The sequence below is a fragment of the Rhodnius prolixus genome, unplaced genomic scaffold (genome assembly GCF_049639745.1).
Source record: "Rhodnius prolixus isolate KJV_2025 unplaced genomic scaffold, Rpr scaffold_6, whole genome shotgun sequence".
NCBI classification, from domain to species: Eukaryota; Metazoa; Arthropoda; class Insecta; order Hemiptera; family Reduviidae; genus Rhodnius; species Rhodnius prolixus.
This window is the reverse complement of record NW_027411634.1, coordinates 40900755-40918896: the sequence shown is the minus strand read 5'-3', so window position 1 is coordinate 40918896 and position 18142 is coordinate 40900755. Positions and strand designations below refer to the sequence as shown.

At 38.2% G+C, this 18142-nt stretch overlaps 1 protein-coding gene across 2 annotated transcripts in view; it reads left to right on the top strand.

Annotated features, from left to right (window-relative positions):
- The window catches only part of Scgdelta (sarcoglycan delta), a 302399-nt gene extending 290833 nt beyond the window's left edge, over positions 1-11566 (top strand). For both annotated transcript variants that reach the window (XM_074140522.1, XM_074140521.1), the window contains exons 6-9: positions 4018-4137; positions 5821-5893; positions 9132-9255; positions 9846-11566. In XM_074140522.1, the coding sequence (XP_073996623.1) occupies positions 4018-4137; positions 5821-5893; positions 9132-9255; positions 9846-10043 (515 nt within the window). In that variant the 3' untranslated portion in view covers positions 10044-11566. The remainder of the gene's footprint in view (positions 1-4017; positions 4138-5820; positions 5894-9131; positions 9256-9845) is intronic.
- The last annotated feature ends 6576 nt before the right edge of the window (positions 11567-18142 follow it).

Genomic DNA, 18142 nt, shown 5'->3' with positions numbered 1-18142 from the left:
AATTAGTTACTGTTAGATACAGTCTAAATCGATAATTGGGTATTTTTATTTCTCTCCAACTCTTAGAGGCAGTAACAACGTAAGTAAAGTGTGTTAAGTCTGCGGCCATTAACTAATGGGTGCAGAGTAGGTCTCAGGAGTGGTGGCTAACACCACTGGGCAGAGACAAGCGAAGGAGTTCATCACGGGCTATTCGGCCAAGGCTGACTGCGATATTAATCCGTCAAGGCCCGCGTGGGGCTATAAGGATAATTGTAGGACTATTAACTGGCCACTGCAGGCTCAGGAAGCACATGAACATTGCATGGGCACCTGGCAGATGATAGCCTCTGTAGGTTCTGTCATGAAGAAGAGGAAACGGCACTGCACGTGTTGTGTCAGTGTGAGGGGCTTCTATGGCTAAGGATGTTTTACTTATCGGGGAGGAAAAACCAAGGGTCTGTGAGAGCTTTACCCAGGAGTCGTTCTCCAGAATTAAGGGTCTCAATTAAACGGACGGGTCTGGAGGGCGAGCTCTACAGTTGGGGAGCCACAATAGATCCAAAGGTGTCGCAGTGGCGTAGGCCTTGAGGCCGCCCTAGTCTAATCTAGCTATCTATCTAACAACATAAGTAGAAGTCCTATTCTCTACATCAGCGGTTCCCAATCTTTTTTTCATCAGGGTACCCCTTTACCTGATTGTTTCCTTAGTGTGTACCTCTAACATATATAAAATAAATAATCGTATTCTTGATTTTACGTATTGTAACTTTAAATTAACAGCAAAACAATCTGAATATAATGTGTCCTGTAAAGAACATATACATATGATATGTTCCTATTAAAAAAAATCATCTATGAATAGGTGAACATTTCAAACCAATAACTATTGCAGGGGTCGTGAATTGAAACAGCAAAGCGTTAATAAAGGAGAAGTAAATTATATGCGGGCCATGTGTAATATTAGTCAAAACTGAAGCGACATTTTTTTCGAATTTTTACATTTACTACATTTAGTATCGAATGAGTACTTAATTCTTGTCAATTTATATGTTATTTAGTTTTATTATAATAATTTTGTAATTAAGTTGTAGGAATCATTTATTATATAATTTTTTTCTCATTAATAAAGGGGTACGCGTATCCCAGGTTGAGAACCGCTGCTCTACATCATACTCACAAAACACCTGATCATGGAAGCAAATCTGAAATTGTTCAGAAATACGTGCTGATAATATTTCCGGCAAAAAAATAATTACAAGTAATCCTCCTAATTTCAGAAAAACCACTCAACACAACTCTGTAGCCTTTTTACTACTTACTTTCTTTTAAAAGACGTTTAAATCTCTTCTCAAAAGGAAAAGAGTTCTCGATATTTCAAAGAGTTAAGAAGCAAAACCTAGTAAACTTTTTCCCCCTCGGGCTAACAAAAGTGTATTTCCAATAAGTTTACTCACAAAACTTTTTCCTAAGCCCCGCCCCTCTTTTAATAATGTTACATTTTGTCGGCTATTTTTTCCTTTGATTATTTCTAAAGTGTTTAAATACAATAAGTAGGATCAAAGAATAACTTTTGATTCTATTACCTTTCTAATAAAATTGTATGATCAGAATTGATGGTAGATAAATCTTTCGTTTTGAAATTGTTTTGAACTTTAAGCTGTTGAAAAGTTTAAAGCAGGATGTTCCTCAAGGGGATCCAAAGCCCCATACAAGAAATAGCTAAAAAACAATAAAATGGCACTTCCGTTCGATCGATTTTATTTAAAACATTTATTAACACGTTAACTCTTCTTCATTTTATTAATATTCTTTTTTTTCGAGCGCATCGACTTCTACGGTCATTAGCGCCCACTATCTGGTTTCTTCCTCGTTCCTTGTGCCACACGAGCCGGGATGACACGTGTGCAGACCCATAGCCTCCAATCAACAAGATAGGATGGAGCCTGGGTCTGCAAGATTGTCTCCACACATCCCCTCTTATTTCATCGATATTGTCGATGAGATGGAGTGTGGAATATGATTGTGTCATCCCTTAAATAAACTAACTTCTATTATAAATATCTATCTCTGAATTAATAATTTTAATTGTATGCTATTATATACATTTTAGGGAAAACCAAAAGTATTACTGGGTCCTTATTACTTCTACATTTACTGTTTGCTCGGGCTTGACAGGTTCGGAGTGGATAAACGCCATAAAATTGAATTCTAACTACGCACCACTTCGTGGTGTTCCTGGTGCCGGTGGACAAATGGTGGGAGAAGTTGGGACCCTCTGCCGCAAGTGTGGCAGGGAGACGGAAACTCCAGCTCATGTGCTGGGAAAATGCCCTTTTAACTCCCTCCTTATCACTCGGCGCCACCATAAGGTCAAGCACGAGCTAATTCGGCTCCTGAGGGAAAAAGGATATACATGCTTTGAGGAAGTTTATTGCATCGACTCAGCGGGATCGACGAGGTATGCTGATATAGTCGCCCTTCATGACCGCGACAGATCGGCCCTAGTCCTCGACCCGACCGTGAGATTCGAGAGCAATGACCCGGACCAGGCGGAGAAGGTGGACTTGGAAAAAAAAGGTATATATGAGAGTTGTGTCCCCTTCTTGAAAGAGAGGTTCCATGACTTCGGTGACCGAGAATTTCGGGTTCGGGGTCTCTGGTTCGGTGCCCGAGGTGTCATCCCTAAGCTGACTTTCAGCTTCCTTCAGGAGCTACGGATTGATCTGAGGGAATTGGAGGCCTTGGCGGAGTCTATCATTGTGGACTCGATTGGCATTATCCACCACCACATCTACGGGGCATGAGTTTGATTGTTCTGCCCGCTTATTTGTTGGTATTGTATGATTATGATATGTTGTTATTCTGATTTGGATGTTTCTGTTGCTGGTTTGGTTTATTTTATATTATTTTGTTGACATATTGTATTAGTGTTAGGAACGATTTTCGTTTTTCTTTTTTTGCCTGACGAATTGAAGATCTCTCAATGGTGTAGTATTGGTGTTGACTTCTTCCTTTTTTTTCCACTTTGTCTATATATCTTGATTGACTGATTGGTACGCTGTGTGTCTAGCAACCCGATCTATTTGGGCAGCACCCTTTGTTTTGCAAATATTTGCATTAAAATGTTTCTCTCTCTCTACTAAATCCGAGGAGGCTATTTACTCTACTAGTAAATAGTAGTACTAGTAAATAGTAGTAGTAAATAATACTAGTAGCTGGATGTGCAGGAATATTAGTTCAAAGTACTGCACATCCAGCTAAAATAAACTAGAACTAAATATAATTAACCTAATGGTCGTATAAAAATTCTTTCAACCCCAGGATAAAAACCTAACCTAAACATACTTACGACTTTCCCGCCAATAAATATATTCATACCACGTTTCTCACAAGGGGAAAGCACTCGATATTCCTTGCCCCTTTAAAATAGTTAAACTAATCTAATTACTAACCTAATATTAATATTATTATTTTTTTTTTTTTTATTTTATTTTTCTGGCGCATCGACTTCTACGGTCATTAGCGCCCATTATCTGGTTTCTTCCTCGTTCCTTGTGCCACACGAACTGGGATGACACGTGTAGACCCACAGCTTCCAATCGCTACACCTTGCTTAACAAGGTAGGGTCCGCAGAAGTGTATCCACACATCCCCTATTGTTATTATTATTATTATTGTTAAAAAGTTATTGTGAACGTATGTACATTAAAATTAAACGACACTTAAGGAGGGAAATTTAAACCCCCCTCCACTCTCCAAGAACTGCCCTTAAATGAAGCATTTATCTTCGGGAAATTTTGTGAAATAATGGTTAATACTACATTTAATCAGAGGAAGTGACAAAATGAAATCACTTTTTCGATCACTTGGGACCTTAAAACTGATTTTTTCCTTGAAATAAACTCAATAGGCTAAGCCTCCGGGAAGATTTAAGATAGGGCCCAATTTCTGTGCGTACATACTTTACAAACAAGGGCATACACATGTCATTTATTTATTATATAATTTAGACCATGGTTCACTTTATTATTTCAGGTCGAGATAAATTAGAAGCCAAAGCGTCCAGATTTAAGGTGAACGATCTTCAGGGAAGAACTTTATTTTCAGCGGATAAAAATGAAGTCGTCATCGGAGCGGATTTACTGAGGTTATCTGGTGAGTAAGGTGTATAACGTAATGAATATGAAGTTACTGTTTAGCCAATCAAAATTAAGTTTAGTAAAAATTTCTAGTTTAAATAAGAGACAAGTTTGGGAGAAGGGGAAACATTTGGCGAGAATGATATGACCAAAATGATCCAGGTCAGGATGGGATTGGCTGGATTTCTCCCCCACCCTGCTCTCTCCATCAACAAAATCGTTGCTTTGAAATAGTATTCCATCGCTTTCATAGTATATTCCAAATTCATAAATCCATGGATTACTTCCTCCTAATTCTTTATTCCTGCGAATTGTTTCGTTTCCTGCGATTTATTCAATTATTTAAATTCATTTATATATATATATATATATAGTTAAATTGCTAAAATTTTATTTCTATTTACGTACGTTAAATTGATGATACGTAAGAAATTTTTTGTTTTGTTTTCCAGTGTCCGCCATTTTGAATAAATGACGAGATTTCTAATGGAATTGACAATTAACATGTTTGAACCTGTCAGTTTCATAGAATTGATAGAATTTTGATGGATTTACTTTTATTGCTATTAGATAAAAAATATGATAACTGTCTTTTTCTCATTGAGCACAATGGTTAGTCAGTTGTTGGTATTTGACATTGATTCCTATTTTTGATCCAAATATTTGCTTGTTTGTTAGAAGGGGGGGGGGGTAATATCCATTTTGATGCTTTTGATGGGACATAAAGTCAAATCTGCTGCAATTGATTTGGTTTTTTTTTTTTAAGGGTTAATTTAGTTAGAGTCGAATGAAATCGACCTGCTAGCTAAAAGGTCTTCTTGGGACTGTTATAAGTCAGGATAGTCCCCCGCTTCCAGGCTCAGCAGACGTGGTTATCAATTGTGTGGGTATTTTGTTCTTTGAAGAAGGATTACCCGCTGCTTCATCTTCGCTATTTAGAGGTCCATGTTTTGAATGCCCTCTGCAGAAGATGAAGGTCAGGCTCGTTCTGTTTCAGGTCTAGCGGTCCTTTACTTGTCCTTTCATGTACGGTTGAAAGGTAAGAAAGGGCACTCCAGTGATCTGGCAACAAGGGTTTAGCCGCCAGTGGTGGATGTGCCCTCCTAAGTACTACCCACATTTGCCTAGGGCCTTGTAGGGTAGGTAAAGTCTGAATCGAAGCGAGAAGCCATCCCAGGCTGAAATTCAGCAAAGCATTCCTGAGTTTCTTCTACTGAAACTCACTGTGAATGGTCAGAATTAAAACTTGAATCTTACGCTAAGTCTTCTCCAGCTGATAGCAATTAATATTTGCTTGGAGATTTGTTTCCAACCCATTTGTACAGCCTTTAAATCCTTAATTGAATATCATGTCAACTGATCACAATACGACAATTCCTCATGAGGTGATTTTGATTCCCCAGGCGTTCTCCAACTACAATATCAAATGGTTGACTTTTAGGAACATTTTAACTTACACTACAATCAAAAAAGGGTCAAAAATTTCGTGGTAATAGAAGGACGTAAATCATGAAACCTCTCTAGAAACAGAGGCAACTGCGCAGGAACTCCCAGTTCTTAATATTGCATACCTTAAGAGCTTGTTCGAGTAGTTAGGGTGGGATACCCGCAAGGGCTCCTGGGTATCCCTGAACGGGTTGATCAATACGGCCCAAATATTATGAATTGTTAATTTTTTTTTTTTTTAAACAAATTTCAGGATCTGGCGGCGTGGTCTTTGATGGAAGTCTGCAGACTCCACTAGTTCGAGCGAGTCCTGGGTCGGATCTTAAGTAAGAGAAAAATTTATCTTTTTTTTTTCTTTTCTCAACAGTTTTCTTGGAAAATGTTCCAACAGTTGTATTTTAAAAATTAAATTTTGAACCCTGGCTAAATTAATTTTTCCGGATGGTGCATAGAAAAAAATTATTCTGTTATTTAATAATAATTAAAAAAATATTTTATAAACAAAATAAAGATGGAAAGTGCAACCTGGAAAACTGTTTCACTAAGTGAAAAACAAGTAGCCTATTTCCTCTGCTGCCATTTTCCTTCTACAAGTGCCCAGGGAAAGGGAAATCAGGAAAACATTAAGCCCGCCATGTGCACTAAGGTTCACTGGTAACACACCGGCAAGTTTGAAGAAAATCCACTGGTGGGTATTACGTACCTAAGGTTTGTACAAACTCTAGGATGATCATGTGGTTGGAGGAGGAGGAGGATGATGATGATGATGCTGCAAAGATGGACCTCTTGTCTCTGTATTACCTCCTTCTCCTCCGGCTGTTGTAGAGTCCTGGTTGCGCCATTGTAAAGAGTTTAGAGAAGGTGGGAACATATTGTGGGATGAGCATTGTGGGATAAAAGATGTCTAAATCGATGTCTCGATATCGTCCCACTTTTTTGTTAGTGGGAGGGGGGGTGGTAAATTGCCCCTATACTGGGCAACCATCTAGGGCAACATCGTGCCCATCGTTCACTGTATGTGTGTGTGAGTGGGACGACAATATTTCATGATGCACACTTTGCCTTATGCCCTAGTAAATCCTTGTCTGCCACCCTGCAACTGTTACAAGCTGTTGCACCTCTTGCCCCACTTTTATTTGCCCCATTTGAACCAAAGGCGTTCCCTAGAGTTTCCCCATTTCCAACACTATCCACTGAAAATGGGAAACACGAATCGTTGCCCCTCATTGGAAAATACTCATACAATGGAAAAGCACAGTTCAGAAAAAGTTTTTATTTTCATAATAAATCGATTTTTACATTTTTTTTTTTGTATCGTATTTGTGTGTATAAGTATTTATGTATAAAGTAGAAATAGCCGGAAGTTAAGTTGATTGGAAATCTGCTGACCTCCCTCCTACTTTCTGATTCAGCAATCATAGAAACAAACACGAAAGAGGGTCTAGAATACCTTCTTGTTAGAAGACACAGCTACAGTGAATTAGCTATTCGGTTAGACGTACGTTGGATTTCAACGCGGAGAGTTCCGAGTTGCTGGCCCCTAGATCCGCTCTGTCTAGCGGCTTCCTGCACAGTGACCGGTGATGGACTTGTTATCTCAACTGGAGGCCAACAGAGCACTGAGAAATAAAACTCGGGCGCCTCCAAATCACCTCAGATGTTGGACGTGCCTTTAATAAATACAAAAAAAAAAAAAAAGGGAAGGTATTAACTATGCGGTTAGCGTATTGGATTCCCACGCGGAGGTCTCGGGTTCGAACCCAGCTGCTGGTCCCTTAGATTTTCTCTTCCTAGGAGTTTCTTAAAGACAACAATGTCCAGTGTTGGATAGTGTTGCCTGTAACGAGAGAACACTGTCCCAGAGGGCCAGCAGTGCACTGAAAAAAGCTCTGGGCGCCACATAACCTTAGATGTTGACGCGCCTTAAATCATTAAAAATAAATTAATAAATAAAAATTATACAAACAGCTGAGTAAGTTCATAAATTTTGGTTCAAAATAAAGAGAAATGTCGAAGAGTATTATTTATTCATTTCAATATTTTTTAAGGATTTAAGAAAAGCCATATTATACTTTAAATCGTTAAAGATTTTGTAAGCAAAATATACGAGGGTCGTTTGAAAAGTCCGTGCAAAGTCAGAGAGATAGCACTACTGGCGCGTATCGAGGTTATGTTTAGTTAGTAGCATCTCTTGGAAGAACACACACCAAGTTTCAGCCAGATCGGTCTATTTCTTTGTGTTCGGCATTCGTTTGAATCGAGCAAGTCGAGTGATTTTCAAAAAATGGACGAAAGAGAATTTCGTGTGTTGATTAAACACTACTTTATGAAAGGCAAAACGCCTCAGGAGACTAAAGAGAAGCTTGATAAACATTATGGTGACTCTGCACCTTCGATTAGAACATTTATAAGTGGTTTCAAAATTTTCAGAGTGGCCATATGGGCACAAGTGACGATGAACGTTCTGGACGCCCTGTTGAGGTTACTACACCAGAAATCATTGATAAAATCCATGATATGGTGATGGATGACAGAAGAGTGAAGGTGCGTGAGATTGCTAGTGCTGTGGGCATCTCGAATGAACGGGTACATAATATTTTGCATCAACATTTCGACCATGACAAAGCTATCCGCAAGATGGGGTGCCGCGATTGCTCACGCTTGACCAAAAACGAAATCGTGTGAAGTGTTGCAAGGACGGTTTGCAGCTGTTCCAGAAGAATCCTCAGGACTTTAAGCGTCGTTTCGTCACTGTGGATGAAACATGGATACATCACTACACTCCTAAGACCAAAGAACAATCTAAACAATGGGTTACCAAGGGGGAATCTGCGCCAAAAAAGGCGAAGACCGTTCCTTCGGCCGGAAAGATTATGGCGACTGTCTTTTGGGATTCGCAAGGAATAATCCTCATCGACTATGTGGAAAAGGGTAAAACTATTACAGGTGCATATTATTCATCGTTATTGGACCGTTTGAAAACCGAGCTGCAAGAAAAACGCCCACGATTGGCCCACAAAAAAGTCCTTTTCCATCACGACAACACACCAGCTCACACCTCAGCAGTTGTGGTCGCAAAATTAATGGAAATAGGGTTCCAACTCGTTTCACATCCCCCCCTATTCTCCAGACTTGGCTCTCTCGGACTACTATTTGTTCCCCAATATGAAGAAATGGCTGGCGGGAAAAAGATTTTATTCAAACGAGGAGGTGATTGCAGAAACGAATGGCTATTTTTCAGACGTGGACAAATCCTATTATTCGGAAGGGATCAACAAACTAGAGCAGCGTTGGACGAAGTGTATAAGCCTTAAAGGAGACTATGTTGAAAAATAAAAAAGGTTTACCCCAAAAAATTAAGTAGTTTTTATTTTTGCACGGACTTTTCAAACGACCCTCGTATGTGCATTGTTACAGATAGATGATTCAATTTTCAATTGAATAGCTCACATTAAACTTTATATAAATTAATATTTTATAAAAAAAATTTCCACTAGTGCATTCTAATTGTGAAAATTTGAATTAATAATAAAAGCATTTTTAAACCTTAAAAATTTGCTCCAGCTTAGAATCGCCCACAAGATCGCTACATGTGATGGCACCTGGCGGAATATCCATAGAATCAAGAGCTGGTGACATCAGCGCTTCCTGTCTGACAGATCTTACGCTACATTCCTTGGATGGTGCCGTAAGTAGGGGGTTTTTGTTTCAAATTATTTTGTATGAATGAATGCGGAGTTTTTTGCTCTTACACCAATGATTCTGATCGTAACAGATGTTGTTGTGGTTAAATTTGCTGATCTTGTAAAGATGGTTTTCTGAACCTAGAGTCCTTATAGTGAGGCCAGCTTCCCGAATAGTCTGATAGTCCCACCGAACTTCATTGCTTAGTTCCGAATTTCACGCACAGATCGTGCGCTCATACCATGTTCAATAACCTGGTGGATTTTTTTTTGTGCTTACTCCCAAAGCCATTGTTTACGAGATGTTCGTTCGCACGTTTAGCATTACTGAGATTGGAGTAAAGTTTTATGTAATTTGTGACATTATTTGATTTTATAGGAATTTTTTTTGGGGGGAGGTTTTTGGTGAGGTTCCAATGGCAGGTTATTTTCAGTGTCATGGATGAGAAAATCTGTGAGTCAGAATCTTAAGAACAGTAAGAGATTGAGAACAGTGTGACAACAATGTCCATGTAAAATTTTAGCTTCGACTATTTAAACAACAAAAACAACAATGACAAAAAATTGAAATAAAATGTTTATTATTTTTTTAAAGATCAGACTAGAAGCGTCCAAGGTAATGCTACCCGGTCTGAAGATGGCTCATCCTCGTCCACAGCCAAGAGGCAGGCCTCCAGCACCGCCTCCAGCTCCAGTGGTCTTCCAGTTATGTTCATGCCACAATGGTAAACTGTTCCTAGCGCCGGCTGAAGGACTCTGTGCCACAGACAATGAGAACGCGTTATGTCGGTGAGAATTCGTGCTAATAAGAATGATGAAGAAACAATACTATCTAGTTACTATTTTCAAATACTAGAACTGAAATTAAAAAGCAAATTATAATTGCCTTGTTTATTCATGTACGTATTTTTGTAATTTGTGAGGAAAAATTATTTTTTTCTTAGCACAAAAGAAAAAATAAACAGTTCTACCAATCATATGGTAAAATTTAAGAACAAAACATAAAATTGTAAAACGTGCTTCTCAAATTGTTAACAATCTTTTTTTTTATTGGAAATTTAGGCTTAAATTCGTGAAAGAGGTTTTTTTTCTTGCAAAATATATCCAAATTGGTAAGACTGACCATTAAGAGGTAAATAGAACTCAAGCTTCACTGAGGGACGAATGACGTATCTGAGGAGATGTTGCTAGTAGCGTAATCTGCTTTACAGGAAATGACCATTATTATTTAAAATGAGAGCGATAATTAGAACGTTTTTATTTTTTAAGTAAAATTTCGTCTCCCTTTTTTTTCTTTTGTGTTCAGTTTAATAATAATATGGCCTAAGAAATAACCTGACGCTACCACCAATTTCGGGGCATTCCTTTCGTAAAGCAGGAAGCCAAGGAAAATGTACCGGAAATACCGTAATACTCTTTCTCATAATGTCCTAATCTTACAGCGTCTCGCCTCTCCCAATACCATTTCCTAACAATCCTCCAAGACGACTGAAGCGCTTCGGGCTCTCCTGTGGGATTGACCGTCGTAACAGATTCCACTCTTCTATTCACTTATTGTGTTCTGAAATACTCAAGATTGTAAATCTCTAAATAAATAAAAAGTAAAGGAAATAATTAAACATGTGGCAAATTAAAAAAGAGAAACAAAAATATCGTACTTAAAAAAAAATGGCAAACTTGCTCACCTGCTTAGTCTAGTAAACTGAAAAAGGGAATTTTTTTTTTTTTTTTTAAATTTATTTATTTTCACAACTGCAGAATAATTCTGCATCAAGTGAAGCTGATACAACATGATAATGGAATAGATAAATGAATACATGAGGGGAGAATTCACCCATTGGTGAAACTCCCAAAGTGGTACAGTTCACTACTGTACATTGGCTCTTACTTCATTTAGAAGATCGCGTGGCCACCTGCGCTTCAACCGCCTGGGAGGATTTCCTGGTAGAGTGGTAAGTTGAGCTACTAGAGGATTGGGATGTGAGGTGATTGATGTGTGGAATTTAAAGTAACGGGATCTTACAGCTTCTGAAACATAAGGAACAAGGAAATCTCGGTGCAAGGTATGATTGGAAACAAATTAAGGAGCATTAGCGATTCGACGGAGAGTTTTTGACTGAAAGGATTGGATTCTGTAGATATTGGAAGCTTTGGCTGAGCCCCAAAGTTCCATTCCGTAAGTCCAGGCAGGTTTCAGTATCATAGTGTAGATAAGTCGTTTATTCTGTAGAGAGAGTTTAGATCGCTTGTCGAGAAGTCTAGAGAGAAGTTTGTATCTTCTGTTCAGTTCTTTCCTTTTGAGTCTAGTATGTGGATTCCAGGTTAGGCGTTTGTCCATGAAGAGTCCTAGGTACTTAACACAATCTGTTGTGGGAAGAGGGGTGAGGTTTAGGTAAACGGGTGGAAGGATAGTTCGCCTTAGGGAGAATGTAATTACATTTATTTTCATTAATTTTAATCCTCCATTTCTTTAGCCAAGGCTCAAGAGATTCTATATGGGATTGGAGGAAGCGGTAGGCAAGGACCGGGTCTTTATGAGGAGAGAGGATGGCCGTATCATCGGCATAAGTAAAAAGGAAGGTACGAGGATTGGTAGGAATATCAGCAGTGTATATGGTGTAGAGTATAGGCCCAAGGACACTTCCCTGGCGAACACGGGAAAAAATTAAAATAAAATTCCGCTACGGGCTCTCCTTGGGGATTGACCAGCGTAATTCCACTCTTCTATTCACTTATTGTGTTCTTAAAGTCCCAGATTGTAAATCTCTAAATAAATAAAAAGTAAAGGAAATAATTAAACATGTGGCGAAACAAAAAAAAAAGAGAAATAAAAATATCGTACGTAAAACATTGGCAAACTTGTTAACTTGCTTAGTCTAGTAAACTGAAAAAGGGGAAAAAAAATTATAACAAAATTTCCCTGGACAGAAAAACAAAAAACACACAAAACAATAAGTAATTTGTTGTAAATAAATATCCTAAAAAAATATATTTATGTAATAAATAAAATGATGTAAATAAATAAATAAATAAATAAAAATGGAAATGTATCATCATTAAAAGAGCTTTTTAAAAAGTTATTTATTTTGTTGCATTTTTTTAAAATATTTTTTAGTTGATGTGTAAATAGGAGCAATAATTAGCTGTCAGAGCATTGTATTATACATATTAAATTTAAATGTATGTATTTGTAATATAGCTGTAACTGAGTGTGATGTATTATTAAACAATATGTATATCAAAAAGTATAATTATGAAATTGTTATACAATAACATTTTAAACAATGATAGAATTTATAATTTTTTATTCATTATCATTTTTCCAATTTTTATAAATTAATTAATAATTTGACTTTATTAATTTTGTTTCGTTTTTTACTTTTTAAATGAAAGACGTCATATAGTATATTGAATAAAAGTAAATTTGTACATAATGTGGTACTGTTGTTCTTTAGATAACTGTGTTGTTTATTTTGTTCTCCATTTCTTTATTTATATTTGTAGGATAGTGTGGCATCATCAGAGGCTATGATATGGCACGGAGTATGTATTTCTTTTTGTGTTTACACTCACAAGCAGGTGACAACAATGATGGCCTGCTTAATGGTTGTCTTCTTCATTGATTATGGACAAGAAAACGGCAACAGCTGTAGTTCACAGCTGGTAGAGCGCTCGCTTAGCTTGTGAGAGAGGTATCAGACTGTTATAGTAACCTCTCCCATTCAAACAAGTAGAAAATCCCCCCCACTACTTTGACGTAACGCGCTCCAAGGTCGATATCCACTGCCATACTCTGAACAATATCTGACCTCGTTTCTTGTATTAATGTGGCTGCAATGTAGTTACTATTGTTCTGTATCATCTTTACAACTGCTCGCGTGGTGTGAGCGCTCGAGTAGTAAGCGAGAGGTACTGGGATCGATGCCCGGCGCCCATTTGATAAACTTTTTTTTTTTTTTTAAGATACTTTTTTTTTTTTTATAGAAATAGGCTGGCTCATGTAATATGAGAATTAATACGCGGTCAAGTAGTCCTTATTTGAAAGGATATTAATGAGTTCTAAACCTGATGATTTAGAAGGAACAGGAAGTCTTTTGAGTGAGGATAAACGAACAAACTTTCAGGGTTTGTGTGCTTAAAAGCTGTAGCTCCTGAGAGAAATAGAATGTGGTTGCAAGGCAAGGGGGAGCAAAAAAAAAAAACGCAGAGGAGCGTTTTTGACATATTTTTCAATCGAATCGACCAAATTCGACCTTAAAACGGAAGTTGAACATTTTAAACGATCGCGATACTTTAAAAAAGGAAAAAAGAAAAAGAACAGTTTTCCCGCAGTAATTGCAGCCACCTCTTTTCTCACTCACTTAAGTTGGACATAAGTCCAGTTTAATTTAGAGCAATGCCTTGTGAAAGATAGCCTAGGAAATATTATAGCCTTAAACAAAGTGAAAGACGCTCTTAGGCTATTTATTTCCGCTCTAGCAAAATAAATTGCCAGCTAGCCATGGAAAGAGATGATGAAGGAGTAGGAAAAGAAAAATTAGGCAAGTATGAGATGAGCAGGGGGGGGAAGGAATTGCGTACGATGTAGGAAGAAAGGAAGGAAGTGGTACTGGGTGCAGGATATGTGTGTAAATGGGTAGATAGTGGTGTTACCATCAAGCATTATACAGAAATAAATGTAGTATACTTTTAGGAACAAGTAGTGGTGACAATAGTCATGACATAACTTGGATACTGAGGGAGAAGGGAGCGGAAGTTGATGATAACTGTTGGAAATAAGAGGTTTGGAACGGGAAGAAGAAGAAGAAGTCATGATGATTTTTTGTAGACGTATTAAGAAAGTTGGAGGAGTATAACTGGAATGGTGTATGTTCCAGCGCTGGCGAAAGAAATGAAGATGTGGTTAAAGGAGTTAGAAAGGCAGTACGGTCGGGATAGAGGACCCGCCGCCTCCTCCGCAGTAGAGAAGTGTCGGCCGATATATGGTGGGCTTTAAGCCTGCTATCTACATGGACCAGGCCCTCAACTACTTATCACGCAATGTTACTGTGTGATGGTGTGTTTCTGAAGTGGAGCCACTCAGGACCACCCCCCCATCGCTATCTCGTACTCCCTCTTACTCGCAGCCATGAGAGAATCGTCTTTGCCTCCTTTCACAGATACAGGGGGAAAAAAATAACTCAAGGGAAAGAGAAGGGAAAGAACTCTTATTCTAGGAGGTATAAAGAGAGCTTAGACTAGGGGGTATATAAAACCTAGCGGGGACATAGGGAAGAGGAGAATTCAATCTAGGGGTACTGCCACCCCCTTTCAGTGACGTCATCATTGTGACGACCATGTGGGTCGACCAAGGAGCAGTCCCCATCAACCCAAAGAGTTGTATATGTAACTCCAACCCCTCGGCTTTCCAATTCTAAAAAAAAAAAATCCCGAACTAAATCTTTAAAGAATAAGTACGTAAAAAAAGTAGGGAATAGTAGATTCTGGCGTCTTTGAAGGATTTAGGCGGGCAGCGAACTCTTAGTTTATTTTTTTAGGTCTTCAGTGGGCTGTGGGGCGCTAGTGGACCGGAAGGGCTTTGACTCTTCATTTCCTGCACTTCCACTTTTCCCAGCATTCTATCCGGATTTTACTTCCTCCTAGTTTTAATCAGAAGAGAAAGCAACATTCAAAGTGTAAACCAAAAAAAATTGAACACGAGTAACAATAAAAATAATCATAATGCACTTTATTGATAATAATGTGCGAATAAAGTGCGTTTATTGCAACAGAAAAAACAAAAGCATATACGGCTTGGTAGGCCGTCAGCCCGGAAATGAACTGCTAACACAGGTAAGAAGGAAACTAATAATGACTCCCTCAAAACTAGTTCAACGGAAGACTAGAATAATGTAAAAACCTTCAAATAATGAGGGATAAAGGGAACAATCATAAACGTAATAAAACAGGATCACATTCTGTCGGACGGACATTCACGGGTAAAGTTGAGCCATAATAATAATAAAATTACAATATACGCAGACATACAAACATTAATAAATTCTTGAATCAATAGGTATCAATTCAACCAGCCAAAGCGGGGGCCATATTGAATAAGATTTAGTCAGCAGAGTTGAACAGTTCCCCTAAATTAGGCAAAGTTTAAAGAGCGAACGCCATGGCCAAAAAAGGAACAATGTCCTTTCTGGTATCTAGATATAGTGAGCACAGCAATAATTCCTCTAGCCAAGGGATGGAATTTAAGTAGAACAGTTCACCACCCTGGTGCCTAATCACGAATGGTTTATTGCTTTTATTAAATAAGTAAGTAATTGCCTATTTTTTCAGGTCGTCTTTACGTCCAACTACCAATTAGGTGTCGTGGACGGAGGCGACTATCAAACATACTTTACTGTAAAGTTCTCATATTAAACATTAAATAAAATCCAAGGCCTAGACTAGTACCGCAGTACATCTTAGCTTTGCGGGTCTAGCCTATAACCGCCTGACACACTTTACTATAAATTTCTCATATTAACCATTAAATAAAATACAAGGCCTAGACTAGTACCGCAATACATCTTAGCTTTGCGGGTCTAGCCTATAACCGCCTGACACACTTTACTATAAATTTCTCATATTAACCATTAAATAAACTCCAAGGCCTAGACTAGTACCGCAATACATCTGAGCTTTGCGGGTCTAGCCTATAACCGCCTGACACACTTTACTATAAATTTCTCATATTAACCATTAAATAAAATACAAGGCCTAGACTAGTACCGCAATACATCTTAGCTTTGCGGGTCTAGCCTATAACCGCCTAACATACTGTAAAGTTTTTCCCCAAAAAAAACTTTACTTACACAACTAATGCCTGCCACTAGTTATTAAATAATATGGGTTTGATTAACTAATAAAACTCGCTAAAGTTGTAAGTAATAACCTGATTTATTAACACGTTAACATTACTCACATTAACATTTACAAGCAACTAACGCTATTCATTACAGTCACCATTTACAACAGTCACAACAGTTTACTGTTACTTACTCACTTCGTAACGCCACAAAACTGTTCCCGGACTGACCACTGGTCCGCACTGCACCGAATTGCACTAGTCTCAGCTACACTAACACAGCTCTACTCATCAACTGACTAATTGCCCAACTAGCTACCACTGAAGCACTCCGCAACACTGACTCTCCAAGACTAACTCATAAACTTGACTAATAACTATAAACTCTAATAACTCCTTAAAACTTGCTTGAAACTTGATTAACACTTAATTGAAACTGACTTGAAACACTCACTTCTCCAGCTGTGTCGGCCTCCTTTTAACTGCGTGCCTCCCTCCAACTGGGACTGCCCTCCTCCAACTCTCTGAGCATAAGTTTCCACGCCCTCCTGACGTTCATTGGTTGGAAAACACATACCGCCACCACCTCAGCTGTGAGCCGCCTCCTCCCATTCTCCGTCTCCAACTCCGTCTGTCTCACTCTCACCTGTCAATCACTGGCTGGGAAACACATATGCCACCACCCCAACTGAGGCCTTTCTCTTAGCTGGCTTTTACACAGGTCACTAACTCCTTGAACAATCTAGCCCTTTCCTTTCTAGTTCAAGTAAAGACCGGCCCTTTTGTCTACACAGTGGTGGCCTGTTACCGGCTTTAGTCGCTTAACCCCTAGAACAATCTAGGCCTTTCTTTTCTGCCACAAGTAGATACCGCCCCTTTTGTTTATGCAGTGGCGGCCTGTTACTGACTTTGGTCGTTCAACCTCTAGAACAATCTAGGCCTTTCTTCTCCGCCCAGGTCAACTTCGTTACAATACTTTACTATAAATTTCTCATATTAACCATTAAATAAACTCCAAGGCCTAGACTAGTACCGCAATACATCTTAGCTTAGCGGGTCTAGCCTATAGCCGCCTAACATACTTTACTGTAAATTTCTCATATTAACCATTAAATAAAATCCAAGACCTAGACTCTGGGAATCGAACCCAATAAACCAACAATACATCTTAACTTTGCGGGTCTAGTATCATAACCGCTCGGCTACCGTGGCGCCTCTTTTATTAAATATTATTCAGTAATATTTTATTAATAATATTAAATACTGCTTATATTAATAAATTTAACTTTAATTTTTTTTTTTTAAAGAGAGAAAATATTTAAGGAGATTTTGTTAACAGAATTTTCATCGTTCTCGAGATGTGGGAGAAAAATTGTTCACTCGTTTTATCATTTTTATGGTGCCAGAGGCTGCGCCTAAAGTCGTAAAACGTCACTCTGTAACGGGATTTATTTAGGATTAAGTGTTGCACTACATAGATAAATCCCGAAAGTTATTTTCTCTGAATGTAAAAAATATTATTATATTTCCGGTTTCGGTGTAAGAATATCTTAATCTTTGGTGAGAAATGGACGGATTTTATTTTTTTAAAGGCTTTACTTTACATTCTTAAAACTTGGGAATAAATTGTAGATCCAGCATCGCACATTATACTGACAAACCACTTTACTGGTGACCCTAACCCAGTACGGAGTTTACAGTAAGGCCCAGGAGCCAATATCCATTGAATGAAGGGGTACTTCCGGTGTAGGAATACGCAAACTAAATTCTAACAATATATTAAACTTCCTTTACCAGTGAACTAGAGTAATTACCGTCCCCTTACAGAAAAATGGTACTTTAGAGGCAGTCTATCCATCCCCTCCACCGGAAGTGTTGATTTTTTTGATGGTTTTAATTATTTTACAAAGTTAAAATGAAATCGTAGAAGTCGATTTTTTTTTTTAAATCTTAAAATATTTTTAAGTAAAGTAATACTTCCGGTAGGCTGACTTTATCCATAAACAATTTGTTGCGCCCTTTTGCAAGCACCCTCCAGGTAAGCTAAGTACCAC